The 22,316-nt window shown below is 43.0% G+C and overlaps 1 protein-coding gene across 3 annotated transcripts in view; it reads right to left on the reverse strand.

Moving 5' to 3' along the window:
- The window catches only part of LOC126481300 (sodium-dependent nutrient amino acid transporter 1-like), a 297,743-nt gene that overhangs the window by 112,480 nt on the left and 162,947 nt on the right, over positions 1–22,316 (reverse strand). The window contains exon 1 of one of the 3 annotated variants that reach the window (XM_050104951.1): positions 3,525–3,587. The exons of the other annotated variants lie outside the window; for them this stretch is intronic. Within the exon in view, the coding sequence (XP_049960908.1) occupies positions 3,525–3,557 (33 nt within the window). The 5' untranslated portion in view covers positions 3,558–3,587. Of the gene's footprint in view, positions 1–3,524; positions 3,588–22,316 lie in introns of those variants that run through there. 3 annotated transcript variants of the gene reach the window in all.

A 22,316-nucleotide genomic window follows, 5' to 3' on the forward strand; every position in this document is an offset into this window, starting at 1 on the left:
GGAAAGCAACGAGCTCTCTACTTCATTCCAGACCAATATAAGATCTTAATGTATACACAACGCGTGTTACGTGCAATTTGCTGAAAGCACTAAGGCAATGGTTTTCTATAGGAGGTGCCTTAGATTTCAATAGGGAAAAGCTGCACCAGTTCCCAGGCTTCCATTTTAAGATAACACTAGAGTCAGCACTTCCTTCACGGATGATTCTACAGCTTTTTTATGCGCATTCCGCAAGCATCCGACCTCTCGCCTTTAAGTGTCGAGCTTATGCCGACAGGACATCTTCCATCTAACTGTACAGACTAACGCAGGGTCTCTATTTTTTCAACACTGTTACTAGAGCAATAATTCCAAGCTCAGGACAAAAATACGATGTCTGTGTGTGCCAGCCATGTTTTATTCCGTCTTATGTCTGCCTGCCACGAGCGAGATGTCAGTGAAAATGGATGTGCAGTGTGGAAGTAAACTAAGAAGCTCTTTGTAGCCGGTTTGATACAAAACGTCTGCAATATATAAGGACTTATTGTTGAATCTTACTATATTTTTATTGGGAAAGATTTAATATATTTACACAAAACCTATTTGCTAATTAAACTACCTTCTCCTCAAATTATAAAGTATAATAAGTCGCCGGTACAGTTCTCAGTTGTTGATTATGTTCAGTTTCGTGAACAGTTGATTGGGGCCACCGACAACGAACAAATTTGACACTAACTATGATGGCAGAAGACTTTTCTTAATATACAGAACTTAGCAAATGGGTTTCAAATCTACGCTCCCACTGAAGACCTGCTTCAAATGAACATTTGAGAAGTTTGTTCTAACATGTGTAATTTTGTAGTCATGTTTCCTGTCACTCTGTTTAGTTAGAATCTCTTTTACAACATGTAAGTACGAACGGGACGAGGATGTTAATGTCTTCCTATAATCAGGGCTCATTGCTCATATTCCAGGGGTAGATGACATGTCTGCTACTCCCTTTTGTCGTAGTAGCTTAATATTACATGTGGTTCTTAGATAGGAGTTATCAGCAAAAATCCCTATCAGTCATTTTATGTCCATCTGATGCTTAGTTTATTCCACTCTGCGGAAGAACCAGGAATTAACGCAAATGGGTTTCTTTGTGTCAATTGTTGACAAATGACCTAGTAGGAATTGAAAATACGAGACTGTACTATAAATCAAATACTGTGAAGATACCTACTAAAGTTTCCGGAATCTAGCCAGTTGCAGTTGACAAACAGAGAGATGCAAGATGATCTAGTAAATTGCTTGTACTAAGATTTTAATGACGCTTAGTCTTCTTTCGAACAGTGCGCTCCGTCTTCTCTCTTCTGCTTTTTGTGATTTAGATTCTACTAGAAGGAAGCTCTACGGTACTTTTGTAGCCGTAAACTAGTATCTGGATGTTCAGGCTTTCGGACATATATTACATTGTAAATCGTTCAGCTACATTCTATAAATTTTGGGTACTGCTGTGACTTCCAGAAGATACGAGTCGTAGTCATACACTTAGGGGACGCCACACGGCATGGCCAGCCTCCAGAGGGGCGCAACATAGTTAAGTGCAGACGTCATAGAGGGCACGGACACACAAGACTGACTATTTTATGCATCCGCTGTAGTCACTCAAATAGTTGCGATGTCTACATCCATCCACTGAAAGTGAGTATAGGAGTACACGCGGCTCATCTCAAGTCATATCTGCAGTATCAACACAGAATCCGGAGTAGCAGTAGTGCCTGAAGACTGCACAAGGACTGTGTCTTAGTCGCCGCAAAGAGAACTGGACATTCTACAAGTGATAGTAGATATCGTTCACTGGATCCAGCAACAGACCAGAGTAAAAACTATCAGTGCAAGTGATAACTGCATAGTACCAATGCCCTAACTTCGTACTGAAGTTAAGTGGTGTCATGTTTTTTTTTTTTTTTTAAAAAATAAATTATTAGAAGCTATTGCCAATCTGTGTTGCCATGTATTTTTGTTTCGCTGTTGCCTAATCTATTTGGCCCTACGACAGGTCTGTGTAGTTGCTCCCTATAGCAAACCCACTGCATAAGAGCAACTACTTTCGGTGACAGTGGGCACTCTTCCTGCCAAGTTTACGTTTGCCGCCAAGAATTGGTGAATACGAGAAGCACATTGATGCTAAGTGGTTTTTATAGAAAGAGACAACAGTTAAGACTTTTTGCCTCAAGCGTGAAGTGTGAATTTTTCTACATTTGAATCGTCTTATAATGAATATTGGCATGTAAACGGAAAACTTTGTCGTGCGAAAATAATAAAGTTTTGTGAAGCAGTAAGATTAAGTCGTTCGTATCCGAACAGTTCTCAAATACGAGCGAAAAATAGATTTTAAGGCTTGTGGTCATGCCGATAAACATTAACCAATGTTGCGAAGCTCTTACTCCTTCCTCTTGGCCACCTTTCAATGGCTGTCTATGCATGAGTTATTGAAGCAAGTGCTCAAGGCTAAGCTCCATCTTGAGACATACATAAGTTTGATTCCACGTAGACTTCGTTGCTGAATCAAACGTTTTGAGCGAACACTAGCCTACCAAAATGATAAGGCGCTCGTCTGTTTCGGAGAACCGAATCACTACACGAGATTGCGGGATGGTGCACGGGAAGAATGTCTGGAGCCTGCGCGAGAGATGTGTGGCACGAAAAAATATTTCTGAGTTCGTCTAGCAACGTCAGCTCTATCAACTTTTTTCTGGCAGATACGAGTACACAGTCTTTCAAGCAGTAATTCCCACAGTAGTTGGTTGAACACAAGGCGCAGCGCTTAACCGACAAGTTGGGCCTAATAGCGCGGCCCTTTATAGAATTTCCTCTATTAGTTCGGCTTTGTAAATTCCCCTCATTTACAAGCCATTAAGAGAGTGGGTGGGATTTTTGTGAGCGAATTCGTTCGTTAATGAACCAATTACTATGAAATATTGCTAGAAAATTCAGCCTGCCATCTGCACCTTAAAGAACGCTAGATTAATACCCTTGAGTTTTAACGGTCTTGATTCCAGTGACTGATCGGTGACGATGTAATCAATACACATCGGGGCTTTCCGCCTATTTGCGCCCGTGACGTCTGTTTGCTTAGATTAAAAGTCTCTTACTTGGCTGTGCAGGTCGCCACGCCTCTCACAGTAATTTCTGTTGCTGCGACCTACTTCTCTAGAACTGCGTCGTTCGTGAGATGTGTCATCGGCCGAATCATGTACGCATGTATCTTGACTTTTAACGAGTCTGTCACACTATACGAGGCAACCCCCACTTCTGAAAGGGTCATTGTACTAAGAACAAGGCACTTTTTTTTCCTTTTCACAAATCTTCAGTCTGTTCGCATACGTGGTCTGATACTCCGTACATTAGCAAACCTTTTTACTAGGTGACAGCGCAGCCCTCTGCCGAAGACTAAGACATTCAAAAAACATCGCACCTACCAATCTTGGTTTTGTATATTAGTGTCGCACTTTTAGTGTCTAACCCGCCGCTGTGTTTACATTGCTGCGCTCACTGACCTCTTTGGTTTCCTCGGAGAAGTGGACCGGCATGAGGTGGCGTTCTGCAGCTGTGATGCGCGCCGTATGTGGAGCAAGACTAAAGCGAGAACCCGCGCTGTGGATTAGCTCGAGGATGCGTTATCTGACGCCACTCGGCGATAACATCAGCATGACGGTAGCACCGCTATATTCCTCCTTGATAAGGAACCTGCTTCCCGTAGTAAGGCAGCATCTCTCTACGTGCGTGTCGCAACACACTGGAATCTACATTTCATTAGGAGCTATCCGTGACGTCAGAGAGGACTGTCGGCGTTAATGGGTTTCAGTTTCCCAGCGCTTACAACGAAGGAGTCTTACGTCAACTGGCAGCACCCAGAGAGTCCCTTCCATCATTTTGCTGGCAATATTCGCTGTTTACTGTTATGTTCGAAAGCACGTGGTGGGGTACGAATACTTTGCTCTGCCCTAATAACCTTACTTTGAATACAACGGTTCGTAATCGCTACCCGTGGTGACTGATAAGACATCGTTACTGTAGATAGAACACGATCTAACAAAAGAATCTTGACATTCCATTGATTTCGGACGAATGAGTCCGTGTCCCCATTCTGCACTCACTGTAATTTACTAGACAAAATTAGAGAGACGAACATCATCATGAGTAACATATTTATACAAGACATCTTGAAGTTTTTCACCCGACTGTTTCTAAAAGTGTTCATTAAGATACTTACAGCCGAGGTGCTTCAAAAGTCTTAAATATATGGATTAGGTTTGCCATATGAAGAAAATGATACTATTGATAACTCTGTTGCTGACGAAACGTCTCAAAAAAAAATCCTTCGATATTTAAAATTATTTATTATTAAGTCCATGATTGCAAATTTTGTCCTTTGAATTGTTTCAAAGTGGAACACTGCGAAGATTTCATGCTTAGCATATGTCTCTAAAAAAAGCTTTATATGCCTGATACCCTCCAAAGAACAGATGATGAACTGTATCATCAGTCCTTACATACATGCATTAGACCAATGGTTCCCACGCTGGGGTAATTACTCCCCGAAAGGTAAAATGAAATTTTCTGAGCGTTCGACTGTGTTTCGGTCACGAAACTAAATTATTGTTAAAAGATCACTATTATTATCACTATTTTTCTAAGACCGTAATACTGCTTACGTAAGTTTCAGTTTTTACTTTTTTTCTTTTTAAATACACACTACACTCATACTGTGTAGTTTGCACTATGTGCCTGTAAAAGGAAAAGTGACATATATGCAGTGCGTCCCAGGAGGAATGGTCTCTACTCAGCGATACGACAGGAACGCTCATTTGAACAAGAAACTTCCTGTGGACATGTGCCTACTTACAATGCTTTCAGATAGAACAGTTTTAATGTCACTTTTGTACGTTTTTCTGGAATAACACTAAAGCTGTGGCCTCTAGAAAAAAACGTGTCGCACCACAAAATTAATCTGTATTAAATTACCTACAAAAAGGTATTATTTACTTTTTCTGTAGTACTGGTAGTTTGTGCGGGGAGAGAGAGAGAGAGAGAGAGAGAGAGAGAGAGAGAGAGAGGGGGGGGGGGGAGGGGAGGGGGGGAGGGGGAGGGGGGAGGGGAGGGGGGAGGGGGAGGGGGGAGGGGAGGGGGGGAGGGGGGGGAAGAAGGATTACGAAATTTCGCGCGACGCTCATGCGCCGTAGCTTAGTAGTTTTTGTAGGGCAATTTGTAGTGGTTTCCGGACTTCATAGACCACAAGTGGCCTGTATCAAATGGTTCGTTTCGACTGCCTCTACATCGTTGTCGAACACAGAAAAAATGCCAGAGTATTGAATAATACAGAAAATAAATAACAATGTACATTATATGTGTATCCCGGAAACCATTCGGAATAGAACATATGTCCGCCTGAAATTTTTTGCTTCAGATGATTGTCTCTGTCACATGACTGAACACCGACCATTTCTTCTGGGACACCTTTTATATCATATATGCTTAAATATCCCTTGAAATTGCCGTCTCCGATTTCTAGGTAGTTCTCGCAACAGACCAAAAATTGCTGCATTGTTCGCTTTGTAACAATAAACGAGTGAATTGACAACACAATACACCAGCAACTGTATGATTATTATTACTATTGGCAGCCTGAAGTTTTCAGATTTCAGTAGTGTGGAATTCAGCAGTCAAGTGATTTACAGTCTTTGTGTATAGCGCATGCATTCTAACTTAGTTGACTTTAAATAAGGGCGCAGGGTGCGGGTGAAGGAAGTGCTGCTAGGAAGAATATTGGTTCAAAGGAATTATGTTTTGTAACAAGTTTCTTGCAATAAGTATCAATGTGGACCGATAGTTTTCTTTTCTGAGAAGGATATGTAGGTAGCATTCGTGATGCAATGCATCATTCTGAAAAGAAAAATATTGTTAGAAATAAGCATTACCAATTGTTCCATTGACTCAATAGCTCACGGTTTAATAAAATCCCTACATATTTATCTTTCATATTAAAAATGTAGGTGTTCAAGGTGTTGCCTTAGACACTAAGCAGCGTGGTACAGATGGGCCTAACAACATAGCGTTCAGGATTAGCATCATGTTCCCTTCATTGATGAGTGTCGCATATGTATTCAAGCAGACAATCGTCGGAGACGTGTTGGGAGGCAACCCAGTCAGGCTGAACGCCTTAGACACACTGTCCGGCGAGTGCAGCATGGTGGAGATCCCTGGTGTTTTGAGGTGGCATTATGTGCTCATGGAAGGCGCCGTAACGGCTGTACGATACATGAATGCCATCCTCCGACCGATGGTGCAACCGTATCGACAGCATACTGGCGACGAATTCGTCTTCATGGACGACGATTCGCGGCCCATTGTGCACATCTTGCGAATGACTTCCTTCAGGATAACGACATTGCACGACTAGTGTGGCCAGCATGTTCTTCAGACATGAACCCTATCGAACATGCCTGGGATAGATTGAAAAGGCTGTTTATGGACGACGTGATCCACCAACCACTCTGAGGGATCTACGCCGAATCGCCGTTGAGGAGTGGGACGGTCTGGACCAACAGTGCCTTGATGAACTTGTGGATAGTATGCCACGATGAATACAGGCATGCATCAATGTAAGAGTACGTGCTATTGGTTATTAGAAGTCCCGGTGTGAACAGCAATCTGAACCACTACCTCTGAAGGTCTCGCTGTATGACGGTACAACATGCAATGAGTGGTTTTCACGAGCAATAAAAAGGGCGGAAATGATGTTTATGTTGATCTCTATTCCAATTTTCTGTAGAGGTGTGTGTGTGTGTGTGTGTGTGTGTGTGTGTGTGTGTGTGTGTGTGTTTTCCTTTACGTACAACTCCTGAACCACTATCATAATATTGTTATAACACATTTACTTGAAAAAGGACGTACACATGATTTTGTTAAAGAAGGGGTCAAATTTGTTAGAGAGGGGGTCAATTTTTGTTTATTCTGGAAACATTTATTTATTTCTTAATGTTATGAACTTAACGGCTTTCAGGAAGTCTTTATAGAAATAGTATTTGTTCTACAAAATTAAGTAAGAAAAACGTTTCTTAACAAAACAATAAAGAGCGGCACTTACACTAAATCCAACGGCAAGTAATAATTGAACTGATTAAGAAAACAATAACTGAGATCAAGTAACATAAAGCAGTTGGTCTTCACTGAAACGGGGATGGGTGTATTAATTATGACAAGCGTTGTACATTAAGCGAGGAACTTAGACTTAGAAATAGTTACGACAAAAACAGTAAATACAATAACGACCATAGCTGAAAAAGTGCATTGTTTATATTTCTTAGTGAGAAGTAGAGCGACTGGAAGTACATATGAATGTATCAGTTTGGGAGTCGTTTTTGTAAACGAGTCTAACACGTTCTCACACGCGGATCGCGAAACTACGTACGCGTGTCGCCCTTATGAAAGATGCTTCGCAAAACTGGATAACTCATTGTCGTATATATACATCTGACGCGGGCGTATCACTCATTCGAGCAAACCGCAAACAGGAAGTTCCTTTCTACAGCAAGCGCACTGCGCTCCATTACGACTTTTAGGCCATGTACACGTTTTGAGAAACCACGATACGTAAACGAGAAAGATTAGGAGGGAAGGTTTTTAGTCGACTACTGATGTCCCTAATGAGGGCTGCGGTTGTTTATTTTTGAGCAAAAGTAAATGTGAAAACGATTTCTCGGACACATTTGGACGGTTTTAAAATTAATACAGTAGTTTTGTGCCACCATTTGAGACGGGAGTCTGCCTCTTCACGCCAGGAAGAAAGAGCAGCCAAACGAGTGTATGGATCGGGTATGGTGGTCTAGCAGTTTTGGCAAACAAAAGAATACAGTAATCTGAAGACTGACTTCGATGATGTTATAAACTGCGTTTGAGAATGATTGAATACGACAAAGAAGGGTGAGAGGAAGACACACCGTTTTTATTTTATTTTTTATTTTTTGAGAAACAAACATTTCATGATCGTAAAATACTACAATTGTGTTCTGAAAATATGCAAAAGAACATTTAATATGTAATAAAACCACAGGAATAAAAAAATTTGAAAAAATGGTAAAGCACGTATCCTGGGAAGCTGAAGGTCGAGGTATCGAATCCTGGTTGCATAAATAATTTCTCAGTCTGCTTTTAACCTCTCGGTGATTTGAGGATCCGCCATAAATACGTGGTTCGGATTCCGCGTTTAACTCTGAGTCCCTTTCCCCAAGTTGTTAACTGGGATGCCCTAGGCATACTCAATTCGCCCAAGTGGTGTGTAATTTAAAGACTATTGCAACAGTTCACTGAGCAACGTATCATCATCATCATCATCATCATCATCATCATCATCATCGTCGTCGTGGTTGGATAGCAGGGATTTTGCACAACAAACAAGCGAGTTAATTTCAGCTCGTTGCGATGCAATTAACTGGCAATCTGATGATTAGTGTGGAGTAAAATGATGATGAAAATAAAAGCAACGTGAGTAGAGGCCACTATTGCAAAATGAAAAATCTGCCAAAAAGAAAAGGAAAAAAAATTCCAACTGGGGGAGACCACTGTGGTCGACGTATAAGCTGTGGGCACATGCGTCTTGTAACATAATCTAGCAGCCATTGATTTTCATTTATCACTATATCTAAAGACGTGTTGTACAAAATGCGGTGATCTAAAGTAAAAAAATAACTGCATCTAAAATACACCAACAACGCCAGACCGAAAAAACTTTCACTTCATTGCGCTATTCGAAATTTACGCTCCTGCGTGGAGAGAAACGAATGGGCAGCACAAAAGCAGTAGAGAGAAGAGCCTGGGGACAACTGCCAAGTTTTGATTGTTGAAGCGAAGAGAAAAGAAAAGATCAAATTTTGCGTCGTCGTTGGAACATGCAGAAAGTGCAGATATTAAATCGATATAAAGAAGAGAGACCGAAATACTTAGAATGTGGACTATAAAACCATTTGCAGTCTGAATAAAGCGTAAAAAGTTGTGCAGCTCGTTCAAACTCCTCACTACATTAGCCATACTGCTATACATATGGATGGATAAAAAAAGTAAAATGTTTTCACGTAATAACAATCCACAAATGCAGAAAGTTGACGTCTTTTATTGTGCACATTTCTATACATATTCGCAGTGATGATCTTCGTAGCACGTTTATTTTAGAAATAATATGGCTTACACTGAAGTGACAAAAGTCATGGGATACCTCCTAATATCTCGTCGGACCCCCTTATACCCGGCGTAATGGTACGTGGTATGTACCCGACAAGTCGTTGGATTCCACCTGCAGAAATGCTGAGCGATGCTGCTTTTGCAGTCGTCCATAATTGCGAATGTATTGGCAGTGCAGGATCTTTTGTACACGAACTGATCTCTCGATTATACCCCATAAATTTTCGATGGAATTCATGCCGGCCAATCTGAGTGGCCAAATATTCGTTCGAATTGTCCACAATGTTCCTCAAACTAATCACGAACAATTGTGTCCCAGTCCCATGGCGCATTATCATCCATAACAATTCCACCGTTGTTTGGGAACATGAAGTCAATGACTGGCTCGGTTCAGTTGGACAAGTTGTCTATGGGTTCGTAAGCCTGCGCCACACTAACCACACCATCAGGTCTTATCTGAGATGGGGATTCCTCCGTCCAGGCCACGGTTTTCCAGACGCCTAGGGTTCAGCCAGTATTGTCACGAGCCCAGGAGAGGCGCTGCAGGCGATGTCGTGCTGTTAAGGGGCTCTGGAAAGGCTCAAAATCATGAAAAGTTCAATTTTTACTTTTTTGCGTTTTCTGAATCTGCAGACTATTACCTTTTAATAGATATATAATTTATTCAATTTCGAAGACTACAACTATTTTTAATTTTTTTTTTAAATGTGTTCTACATGGGCGTGACCCACTGTGGCGCTGTTAAACTGCTGTCAAATGGTGTTATTATTAACGTCCGTGTTCATCAGGTACATTTTAGTGACGTGAGATAAAGTGTGTGTTGTGGCTAACCTGTGATGGTTCAATATATATCGCTGGTGTGATTGTCGATTGTTTCATGTTTATTTACTCTGTCGTTATCTCGAAAATATTCGTAATTCTGTTTCTTGAGTCTCTGTTTTGTTGAAGTATAATAATGAGTAAAAGTAAAGTTATTAAAAATCCTCTGAAGGCTTTTAAGAAAAGGAGAAATGTTGGAAAGCCAAAGGTATGTGTTATTACTGTAAACAATAAATACGATAACCAAGTTAGTGAACCTAACCTCTCAAGTACACCTGCCCATAGCAGTCAAAGTGGGAAAGAAAATACTTCACAGAAGAAGCTTGGTTCAATGAGTGAAAACTATGAACGTTTTATGGGCGAATCGGATGTGAATGAAATATTTGATATGTCGGTTCTCAAAGGAATTTTTTCAAACTGTGTAAGATGTATTCATTGCAGTGAAGTTGGTCTGGAACTCTCCATAATAAAGCACGTAGGACTTGCTAGTGAAATACAACTGAAATGTGAAAAGTGTTCATACATGACCACCTTTTGGAACAGTGTTGCAGTAACTGTAACTGAAGAAAATGGTAGCAAAATCTACGAACACAACAACGAGCGATGCTTGCTTTAGACAAGGAACGCCTTCGGGCTGCAGACAGGGCTGTAAAGAGTCTAGAAATACAAGCAAGAGTAAACAGGAGGAGGAACAAGAGCAAGCTGGAGGAGGAGTTTGCAGAGGATGAAGATAATCCATCCTATGGACCTGGAATGCGCTAAAAATTAATCCAATCTTTGTCGCTCGATTCCCAAAACTTTTATTTTCTCATACTAATTACATGTTTTCTAAGGATCTTCCAAACATATTTGTTTCAAATTTTCAGTAAATGTTACACAGTACCTTCTGCATAATTTAACACAGCCTTTTTCCAAAAAACTATATTTTTGAATATATAAATAAAAAATTGCAAAAATGTTGTGAATTTTCATTACAATTGAAAAAAATCATCTTTAATAACTGAACTAAAATTTTGTAAAATCCCTGTGTTAAGTTGTAGCCCATATTCCAATAAATAATCTGTAAAAAGTTCAACTTCCTACCTCAAATACTTTGTGAGGAAAGATGTAATTTATAAGCGTTATTTTAACATTGCAAGTATAGGGCGTTCCAGAGCCCCTTAAGCAAAGGCACTCGAGTCCGTCATCTGCTGCCGTGGTCCATTAACGCCACATTTCGACTCACTGCGTTCGTCGTACGTCCCACACTGATTTCTGCAGTTATTTCAAGCGGAGTTGTTTGTCTTATCACTGACACCTCTACGTGAACGACGCTGCTCTCGGTCGTTAAGTGAAGCCCGTCGGCCACTGTGTTGTCCGTAGCGAGAGGTAATGCCCGAAATTTGGTATTTTCGGCACACTCTTCGCACTATGTATCTCGGAATACTGAATTTCGTATCTATTTCCGAAATGTCCCGTGGGTGTAGCTCCAACTACCAGTCCGCTTTCAGAGTCTTCTAGTTCCTGTCGTGCAGCCACAGCCACAATCAGGTGAGAAAGCTTTTCACATGAATCACCTGAGTACAAATGACAGCTCCGCCAATGCGCTGCCCATTTATACCTTGTGTACGCGATGCTACTGCCTTCTTTATATTTGCATATCGCTAAAGCGTAACTTGTGTCACCTCTGGGTGAGTGATCGTCCTAATATGCTTTACCTGTTTATGGAAACCTGTCAGAAGCAACGTCGGTCGACTAGCAGCAATAGCAAATATGTGGACTCCAGTAACACTGATACGTGTGTGCTGCGTGAGTAATAACTAATGACTGTAGTTAGAGCAATCAGGTGTAAACCATCTTACGTTGCTCTCGTACACAAACAACAGGAACGGGATACCTGCGTAAAGCATTTGTTTGCTGGAATAGATTACGTAACAACAAGAAACAAAACGGAGTAAATAAGCCCTACTGTTTACAGCAGTCTTACAAGGCTGCTGGCGCCAAACAATGTGTCACGCATTGCGTCAGAAAGACACTGTAATATTTTTCTTGTGGATCCGAAGCGACATTCGCTTCACGCAAGGAACAGCTCTGCACATGCCGGCAAATGACTTCGTATTTAGCTTGTCGTCGCCGTCGTCTTTAATCCAAAGACTGGTCTGCTGCTTTTCCCCCCGCTAGTCCATCCTGTGAAAGCACTTTGATCTTTAACTACTGTAACAAACTTCCATTTGACTGTACTTTCTGTAGTCAAACCTTCGTCTCCCTCAACAAATTTTACTACTCAGATTTCTCTGCAATGACACACGATTCTTCGATGTCTCAGTGTGTGTCCTACCAATCAATCGGCCGGCCGGATTGGCCGAGCGGTTCTAGGCACTTCAGTCTGAAATCGCGCGACTGCTACGGTCGCAGGTTCGAATCCAGCCTCGGGCATGGATGTGTGTGATGTCCTTAGGTTAGTTAGGTTTAAGTAGTTCTGAGTTCTAGGGGACTGATGACCTCTGAAGTTAAGTCCCATAGTGCTCAGAGCCATTTCATTTTCAAGTTGTGCCATACATTTATTTCCACTTAAATTAGATCCAGTACTTATTAGTTATTCGATCTACCCATCCAGTCTTCAAGCATTCTTCCTTAGCCCAATTCAAGAACTTTTTTTCCTTCTTCTGGCCAGAACTTTTTGTTGCCTACGTTTCAGTTTCATACAAAGCTTCACTCGGGACAAATACCTTTGGAAGAGACTTTCTAATATTTAAAGTAGTAAAGGGTACAGCAAATAGTCGCAAATTATGCTTATTGAATATCTATATGTCGGACCTGTGTGGCCATCTTCAGTGCTATTGCATTAGCTTTCAATCAGTCATAAAATACTTACCAGTAAATGTAAGTCAAAACATTAAAAACACTCGTATACGCACATACTCCCAACTGAACTCTTTATGCCAGAGGTTGAGGTCACACTGAGCCCACTGTTTACAACACCTGGTCTCCGCGTACATCACACCAGTCCACAGGACCCTCATATGTATGATGCATTGACAGCAAGCATTAACTTTATTTTACCTACACAATTCGTATGTTTTTCATTTTATACTTTTTAAAAACTTGCGTACATACATCAAATAAGGTTGTTGTAACTTAAAAGCAGTGAGTACTGTTACTCAGCTGTGTATGGCGATAACTGTATTAACTAGCCAATGGCGTCAGTTACTGCTGCACATTTTACAAATGAAGATTAAAAAAATACAAAACATCTTGTTCAAATAACTAAGTTACTAAAATTTTATTAAAACCATGCAGCATAATAATTACAGTCAGTGTCGTACAAGCGAAGTATAAAATAAAAAATAAAATGACAGAAAAAATACGAATTGTGAAGGTAATATAAAGTTAATGCATGTTGTCAATGCATCATACATGTAAGGAGAGCAGTGTCAATCGGTATGACGTATACTCAGTCCAGCTATGTTGTCAATGTATATAACGGCCTTAGTGTGAACTCAACCCCTGACATGAATAGTCCCACTTAGTAAGACATGCGTTTTTCCATACTGTTACTGTGTCACATATTTTTCAGTACCGAAGACGGTCGCACAGTGCACGAAATACAGATATACAATATACATCATTTGCCACTGATTCTTGTACTCTTTACTAATTGAAATGAATACAGTTGCTGGGCACAACTGTTTCCGTAAGGAATCAAACCCGATTCCTAGCATTTAAATTTAAATTCAGTGTTAAACGCCTCTCCTCCAGAAATGTTGTTCATGCTATTGCTCCTATCTAGTTCGGCCATCGTCACATTTTCTGCTACCTCCTCCCAAATGGTAACGTAATCTACTATAGCGTCTCATTCCCTAATCTAATTTTCTCGGCATCACATAATTTAATTGCACTAGATTCCATGACCCTTGTTTTACTTTAGTTGGTGTGGTACTTTAGTTGACGTGTCTCTCCAGTCTGTTCAACTGCTCTTCCAAATCATTTGCCGTCTGCCAGGATTAGAATGTCATCAGCAAACTTTCACGTTTTTATTTCATATACCTGAACTTTTAATCCCCTTTTCAAATTTGTCTTTCGTTTCCTTTACAGCTTGAGCAATAAACAAACATGATTTGAAAAGTCTGGTAAATTTTCGTGGAAGACTAACATTTTTGTTGCACCTTTATAATTGATAAGCTTGATTATTCCAAAACTAATATAAAGAATTCCAACAGGGACAGTGTATAATTCGTTGCTGACAGCCATCTGAATTGGAAATAAAGAAAGCCAACTTTTGTGATATGATTAAACATTTCATTTAAAGGGCCGGACTGCAGCAAAATTGTACGGGATTATGATTAGGTGAGAAAGGGACGGGGGAGGCCATGGTCATGCTACTGGAGCCTCCCGACCAGCCCATACTAGTAGTGTGTTAGGAACTGTCATGTGAGGCGTAGAAAAAGAGGTGGTGTCTCACTGTGCGTAAACTACATCCGTTTTCTTTCTGGTAGAGTAATATTCTCCAATACGCGCACAATCTGTCGCACAAAAATTGCTGATAAAACAGTATTTATTCAATGAAAACGCTTGCCTACCTATCTTTAGCGTTCCACTTCAGAAACGATTGAGAGAAGTACACTCAAGCGCCAAAGAAACTACTATGCGTATTCAAATACAGAGAGATTAAACAGGAAAAATGCGGCGCTGCGATCGGCAACGCTTGCATAAAACAAGTGTCTGGCGCAGTTGTTAGATCGCTTACTGCTGCTACAATGGCAGTGTTATCAAGATTTAAATAAGTCTGAACATGGTGTTATAGTCGGCGCTCGAGCGATGGGACACAGCATATCCGAGGTAGCGATGCAGTGGGCATTTTCCCGTACGACTATCTCACGAGTGTACCGTGAATATCAGGAATCCCGTAAAACATAAAATCTCCGTCATCGCTGCGGCCGGAAAAAGACCCTGCAAGGACGGATCACCGACGACTGAAGGAAATCGTTCAACGTGACAGAAGTGCAACCCTCCCGCAAATTGCTGCAGATTTCAATGCTGGGCCATCAACAAGCGTCAGAGTGTGAACCATTCATTGAATCATCGATACCGGCTTTTGGAGCCGAACACCAACTCGTGTACCCTTTATAACTGCACAACACAAAGCTTTACGCCTCGCCTGGACCTGTGAACACTGACAATGGACTGTTGATGACTGGAAACATGTTGCTTGGTCGCACGAGTCTCGTTTCAAATTGTATGGAGCGGATGGTAGTATACGGGAATGGAGGCAACCTCATGAATCCATGGACCCTGCATGTCAGCGGGGGACTGTTCAAGCTGGTGAAGGCTCTGTATTGGCGTGGGGTGTGTGTAGTTGGAGTGATACGGGACCCTGGCACGTCTAGATATGACTCTGATATGTACCACGTACATAGGCATCCTGTCTGATCACCCGCATCCGTTCGTGTCCATTGTGCATTCCAACGAAATCGAGCAATCCCAGCAGGACAACGCGACACCCCACACGTCCAGAATTGCTACAGAGTGGTTCCAGGAACTCTCTTATGAGTTTAGAGACTTCCGATGGCCACTTGCGCTGGCCACCAAATTCCCCAGACATGAACATTATTGAGCATACCTGGGATGCCGTGCAACGTGCTGGTCAGGAGCGATCTCCATCCCCTCGTACCTTAGCGATTTATGGACAGCTCTGTCGGATTCATGATGTTAATTCACTCCAGCATTACTTCAGAAATTAGTCGAGTCCATGCCACGTCGTGTTGCGGCACTTCTCCGTGCTCGCCGGGGCCCTACACGATGTTAGGCAGGTGTACCAGTTTCTTTGGTTCTTCAGTGTTGGTACAGTATGGTGATCTTATGGCCTGAGAGCTTGGACGCTTTGAACGTGATACGTATAAAGTAACTGCTCGTACAGAATTGACCACAGGACATCGTGATTTATGACGTCAGCAGCTAGATTTCTTCGCACCCTTGTTTGCGTGACTTGAAATCTCCGCCACACTCGCGTGTCACATTGTGCAATGTGTACCGCGATCCCTTGATCTAGTTGCGAATGACCCCTCTGCATGTCGCTGGAACAAACTGCAGATTTTTATTTTCAAGTTGTTGAGGATGGCGTTATGCATAGATTAACACCATTGGGTAAATCATAGCAAGGTGCCAGGTGTGACATATCCCGCGTGGAGTAATAGGAGTCTGCTTCATCGTTCATGCTGATTTCTCTCCACGCCATAACTGATGATCTGATGACAGTTTAACTCAAAATTGTACGAACAGAATGAGTGATACTGAATTTTTTTGAGATATAACAAGTTAATACATTATTCAATGTTTACACATTAATTTTTCTCATCCGTTTGCTACAGCAGACAGTTTCAATTGCTACGACTGGTAACGGCATCACAATCAAAGAATTAAGTACAGATACCAACACAACCAAAAAAAGATGAGCGGTAAAAGTCGGCAGAAAAACAGCCTCCATTTTTAACTACTGACCTTCTAGACGCAATGAAAACGGCCAAATTTCAAAAAGTATATGTTTTCCAAAATGTGTTTACAGGACTTTTAGTTTGACGAATACTGCCTACTGTAAAAATATGGAACCCTTTTTAACCGCTCTCACTGTTTTGGAAGGGCAAAAAAAAAAAAGTGAAGCACCTAGAATAGGGGTAGGAAACGACACTTCACTGTTGATAGGATATGTGACGTTATCTCACGGTTACGAAATCCAGGCAAATTTGCGGACTTGGCAGTACTAGGCCACTTTTCACGCTGCACCCACCCGGACTGGATGCAATCGGTGATTTTGTTGAGAAGGGTGTCAACGCCATTTAATCATCTCCTAGAGGCGAGCTGGCCCACCTGTTGCAACTGGTCCTCCACACCCCGGGCACTGGCACAGAGACTGAGTTGACGTGCAGGCTGGTCCCACACACGTCCTGTAGGAGACACAGCTATCATGGAAGCACCTGAACGTCACGCGGACACACGGTAGACGTGTGGACCAGCTTTGTCCCGTCGAAAGTGGCACCACCATACCGTTGCTGAGAGGTAACACGCGTGGAGGGAGGACGTCCTTCACTCAGCGTTGTGCCGTCACAGTTCCCTCAGTCACTACCAACTGTCACTTGAATTCTAACTCGATGGCTCCCTACATCGTGACGCTAGGAGCAATGTAGCTGTGCCTCTCCATAACACTGGAATAATGCGGCCTCTCCCCAGATCGCAGTCGTAATAGCTGACCAAGGTCATCCGGGCTAATGGAGATGATGATGGATTATTATTATTATTATTATTATTATTATTGGTTTGTGGGGCGCTCAACTGCGCGGTTATCAGCGCCCGTACAAATCCCAAACATTGCTCAGTCCAAACTCGCCACTTTCATGAATGATGAGGACAATACAAACACCCAGTCATCTAGGGGCAGGTGAAAACCCCTGACCCCGCCGGGAATTGAAGCCGGGATCCCGTGCTCGGGAAGCGAGACCACGAGCTGCGGACGGGTAGTGGGGAACAGCAATTCATCACTGAACACAAAACGACGTCATTCAACACGTGTCCATACGATTCCTTGTCACAGCACCACCCCAAACACAGGCGCTTGTTTTTTGGTGTTAACGGCAAACTACGTATCGAACGTTAACTCTGTAGTATGGCTGCAGCTAGTCTCCGACGGATGGTGCGGAATGATACACAGTGATGCAGGGAGTCCATCACTTATCACGGATGGTGGGCGCAGATGCTAAGGTGTTACGATGTGCTTGGTGCTTAATACTGCGATCTTCCCCTGTCGTGGTCATACGTGGTCGAATGGAACCTTGACGAAAAGGATGCGTACCCTCACTTTTCCCTACAGTGCAACATCGCGCCACTATGACATCTGAAAGCCCCCAAATATGGATGCTGCACGATTGTATCAGCTGGCCAAATGGAAACCCACAATCAGGCCCGTTCCTAACTGTGTCAGGTACTGATACGTGCTGGGCACGCGTATGAAGTTACGTTAACATCCGACCATGTCTTCTCGTTGCTTCACCTTTACTGTCTATGGAAGAGGAAGGGAGGAAGGGAGGGAGGGGGAGAGAGGAAGGGGGGGAGAGAGGGAGAGGAAGGGGAGGGAGAGGGAGAGGAAGGGGAGGGAGAGAGAGAGAGAGAGAGAGAGAGAGAGAGAGAGAGAGAGAGAGAATGAATATTTAGTATTACGAAGGGGGTAGGCTGCGGTGATATTTTGGTTTATTAGCAAAAGACCGCTATGAGTGGGAAGTTACGACGTTAGCCTTCAGTGAAGTTATTTATTTTCGCCGCTCCCACGCCCGCTGCGCCGCTATTCTGCCGCAGATAATGACACCTACGCACTGTCCTTCGATGTTCCCTTTTGAGGGCGGCAGGAGTCGCCTGACGCATCCGTCCGTGCGGCAAAACCTACGGAACTGCCAACACGTAGGTGGTAGGGACTTCAGCTACAGCTTTCACTCCGGGCTTTCGAATTTTGTCTACAACGGCGATTCATCACTGAGAAATCATAGTGCCAGAAGGGAATAAAAAGAGTCACCGTCAAGAGTCATAAAATCTTCTCCGTCTACAAGACGCGTCGTGTCGCGTCGCGTCGAATAAGACATTCCAGTTTTCGACAGCTGCCTCCGCTATCGTCATCAGGAGTTAAAATCAGTCAGTGCGGGGCTAGCACGGTGTTTTGCTTATATAGACGCAATGCTAGCGTCCGGAACCTTCCACAGAAGGCCGGAGTGAAGCATGCGTGAAGACAAGTTGGGCAGCGCCTAGAATCTCCGTCCCTCCGCGAGTCCGAGTGACGTCACATGGCGCAAGAGGCCAGCGCCGGTTACGAGCTGCCCAACTTGCCTCCCACGCATGCGTCACTGCGGCGCTCTCTGGAGGTTCCAGACCCCGCCATTACGTCTACTTTAACGGAACACCGTGTCAGCCCCGGCATTCAATGATTTTAACTCCTGATGACGGTGGTAGAGACGACTATCGATAGCTCGAATGTTTTATTAGACGTGACGCGGCTTGTAAACGGAGAAGATTTTATCGAAACATGTCGCCGCGAAAGACTGCGAGGACACCGTCAAGAGACGTCACGCTATTACAGACTAAACTCAGTTCTACCCTTGATGCCTGCCGGATTGGCCGAGCGGTTCTAGGCGCGACGGTCAGGAACCGCGAGACCACTACGGTCGCAGGTTCGAATCCCGCCTCGGGCATGGATGTGTGTGATGTCCTTAGGTTAGTTAGGTTTAAGTAGTTCTAAGTTATAGGGATCTCATGACCTCAGAAGTTAAGTCCCATAGTGCTCAGAGCGATTTGAACCATTTTCTACCCTTGATAAGGACCTCAATTCGTCGAGAAGAGACAATAAGTTTCTCGCATGTGTCACCCCCCAACTGATGCATCTCTATCCCGAAGAGCAGCCCAACTGGTGTTATGTTGAGTCCTGCGTTTCACCAGCTGTGCCAAATATTCCCGGCTATTTGCAGTTGGATTGAGACTGGTTGATTTAGAGCAGGGGTCTCCAAACTACGGCCCGCGGGCCCAAACCGGCCCGCGTTAGCTAGCCGGACATCCCCGGTATCCGGCCCGCCAAATATTCGAGGTGGTGCCTATACTGCCAACAATTGAGTTTCGAGGCCTATCGTAACCAATACACCGCGACATTGTCGGAGCTGTATCTTTACAAAGCAGAAGGTCATGGTTAAACTTTTAGCTATCCACAATAAACAGACAGACCATTCTCCGTGCGATAGTGGAAAAAAAAACGGTTAACAGACTAGTTTGGCGAAAACATTAGGTAAAAAAATTCTTTGCATTTTATTCTACTCACGAGTCTGGTGCAAGTCTTTCAAATGGACGCCACTTCGGCGACTAGCCTTAGTAATCAATCATTATGGAAGATGATTCGTAAGCAAGGTTTCACTTTCTTTATGTATTTAGATTTTCAGATTTTCCTTGTCTCTTCGAATTGTCCCACATCTACTAGTAAAGCGCATAAGACACAAAAAAAACTCGTGAGACACTCGCAACATAGACACAATCTCGCAACAGAACCATCAAATATATGCTCTGGCTCTGCTACTCGCTACAAGACTACATAACTAAAATTATCGTTGCACTGCTTGAAATAACAATGCGTTAACATACTCTACCTCTGTTACGTCTTGTGGTAATAGTGTTGCTAACAATGATTTTGAGATTTCGTTAACTTTGCAGGACGCTTTCGTGAAGAATGTGCAGTGACATTCTTTTTTGTCGGTGAAATTCGCCAGAATAAAATATGCCAGAAATTCGGTCAGGTGCGTCCACCAATCAAAGTTATGTAAATAAATAAAAATCGTAGTTCGTTTCAGTGCTAGCTATTCCCACAACCTTAGATTTTTGCGATTTCATCTTTCCTTTAGCCTTACCTTACAGTGATCACAGAGTGCTAGGGTTCTTTTATCCCACTAGGTAGATCTTGGCCCTTATGACTTGGTGGAGGAATCAATGTGGCCCGCAGACTAAAACGTTTCGAGACCCCTGATTCAGAGGAACAGTATAGTGCTATAGGGTGCCAGAGTGTCCGTCAAACCAGTAACTTACGTGTGTCGCGCTGTGAACATGGCTGTTGTCATTTTGGAAGGCACAGCAAGACGATGCAGAAGAATACCGCAACACTTTGGCATGGACAATGTTAAAATAAACACAGTGCTTCATTTTTACGGTAACCTGAATGAATGGAATCACATCATGGTACGAGAAACTCTCCAGAAAGTTAACGAATTGCCTGCTGCTTAAACTACGTCCTATACACTCTGTGGGTTAAACGCCTCTAGCATCTTTTGAAAAAGAGGCAATATAGCGACAAGTCGGGCGAGACCACATGCCTTTAGTCAGGTGCTGGCCAGTTGCTCTGCCGTCTGGCCCGCTGAAGACGAGCAGCTTTACGGGCCGCAGTGGACAGTTCTATCTTGAGAGTTACCTGACCACAAAAGACCCATGCATGCAGTTCCCTGACAGCAATAATTTCTGTCGGGTCTGAAAACGACTGTCACTGACAATGCGTGATACTCTTGTCAGTACCCTGTCGCTTAGAACCCTTTAACGACCGCTGTTCTAAGGCTGCGTCACATGGCAACGAGCTGCACACCATTCCTTGTAGACTCGTTGTACTTTCCGCGTTAATACACCAAGATACCGGGTATTTTCATTCGCGTTGAATCTATTCATGGGCCCGCCGCCACACACACACACACACACACACACACACACACACACACACACACTTGACTGTCATGATTTACGTTTGTGATAAAGTGTCATAATTACCTGGCGTCAGGTCTATGAACAAGGTATTCCTGTACCATCTACACTGCTGTAAATAGGACCGTGTGGTCTTTTAAGGGAAAGATAATATTTTGCCCCGTCAGATTACGATCATTAAATGTTGCGAGGATATCATGATAATTTTAATATGTCACCAGGGGCGCCGACTCCTTGGGTACTCCGGTGCTCGTGAACCCTCCCACATTTTCGGGGAAGAAAAATAAAATAGAATAAATCAAATACAGGACAACTGGGAAAAAACTCAAGGCCGTCAGTTATGCCAATTTTGACGTTGCACTCTCGCGTTGTCCCACGCAAGCCGGCCTGGCGTTTCTCAGTCTGCAGGCGTTTAGCGCCTCTCTCTCTCTCTCTCTCTCTCTCTCTCTCTCTCTCTCTCTCGCGCGCGCGCGCGCGCAGGAACATCTCGGGAAGTTTTTGACGTAACGCCCAACGAGCAACGGCCGGAAGAGATAAATAGCTTGTTTTGCACCTATAGATATTCACTCAGTCAGTACCTTCTTTGTGGAGCAATAAGTTTTAATTTACTTTTTATTATTGTGTAACACTCATTTAGATGAAATTAGCGACGTTTGTCAACACGAGCAAGTTTCGATTTGCCTTCGATGCGTCAGTGGTGATATTTTTCTAACTAATCAATTATTTTTTGGCTTCTATAATGCTGAATTACTATAGCTTAAGTATTGTTGAGAATTTCAGTCGATGTACTCACTTTCCTCTATATATCAACTCATGCGAAGGCATTGCTACTGACGGAACGGCAATATGACTGGTGTTTTTCTGGGTTCCAAGCAAAAATCAGAGAAACTGAGCCACATGAGTTCTGCATGTTCACTGTTGGACCTGTTCTTTGAACCTTGGGACCCAAGAGGCTATGCAAACGAGACCACTACCTTTCAAATGTGAAAGAAATGACCAACTGTGTAGCGGGTCCCCCAAGCGATTAGTCATATTTGAGTCTCTACAAGCTGCCC

Source organism: Schistocerca serialis, chromosome 5 (assembly GCF_023864345.2).
Source record: "Schistocerca serialis cubense isolate TAMUIC-IGC-003099 chromosome 5, iqSchSeri2.2, whole genome shotgun sequence".
Taxonomy (NCBI): Eukaryota; Metazoa; Arthropoda; class Insecta; order Orthoptera; family Acrididae; genus Schistocerca; species Schistocerca serialis.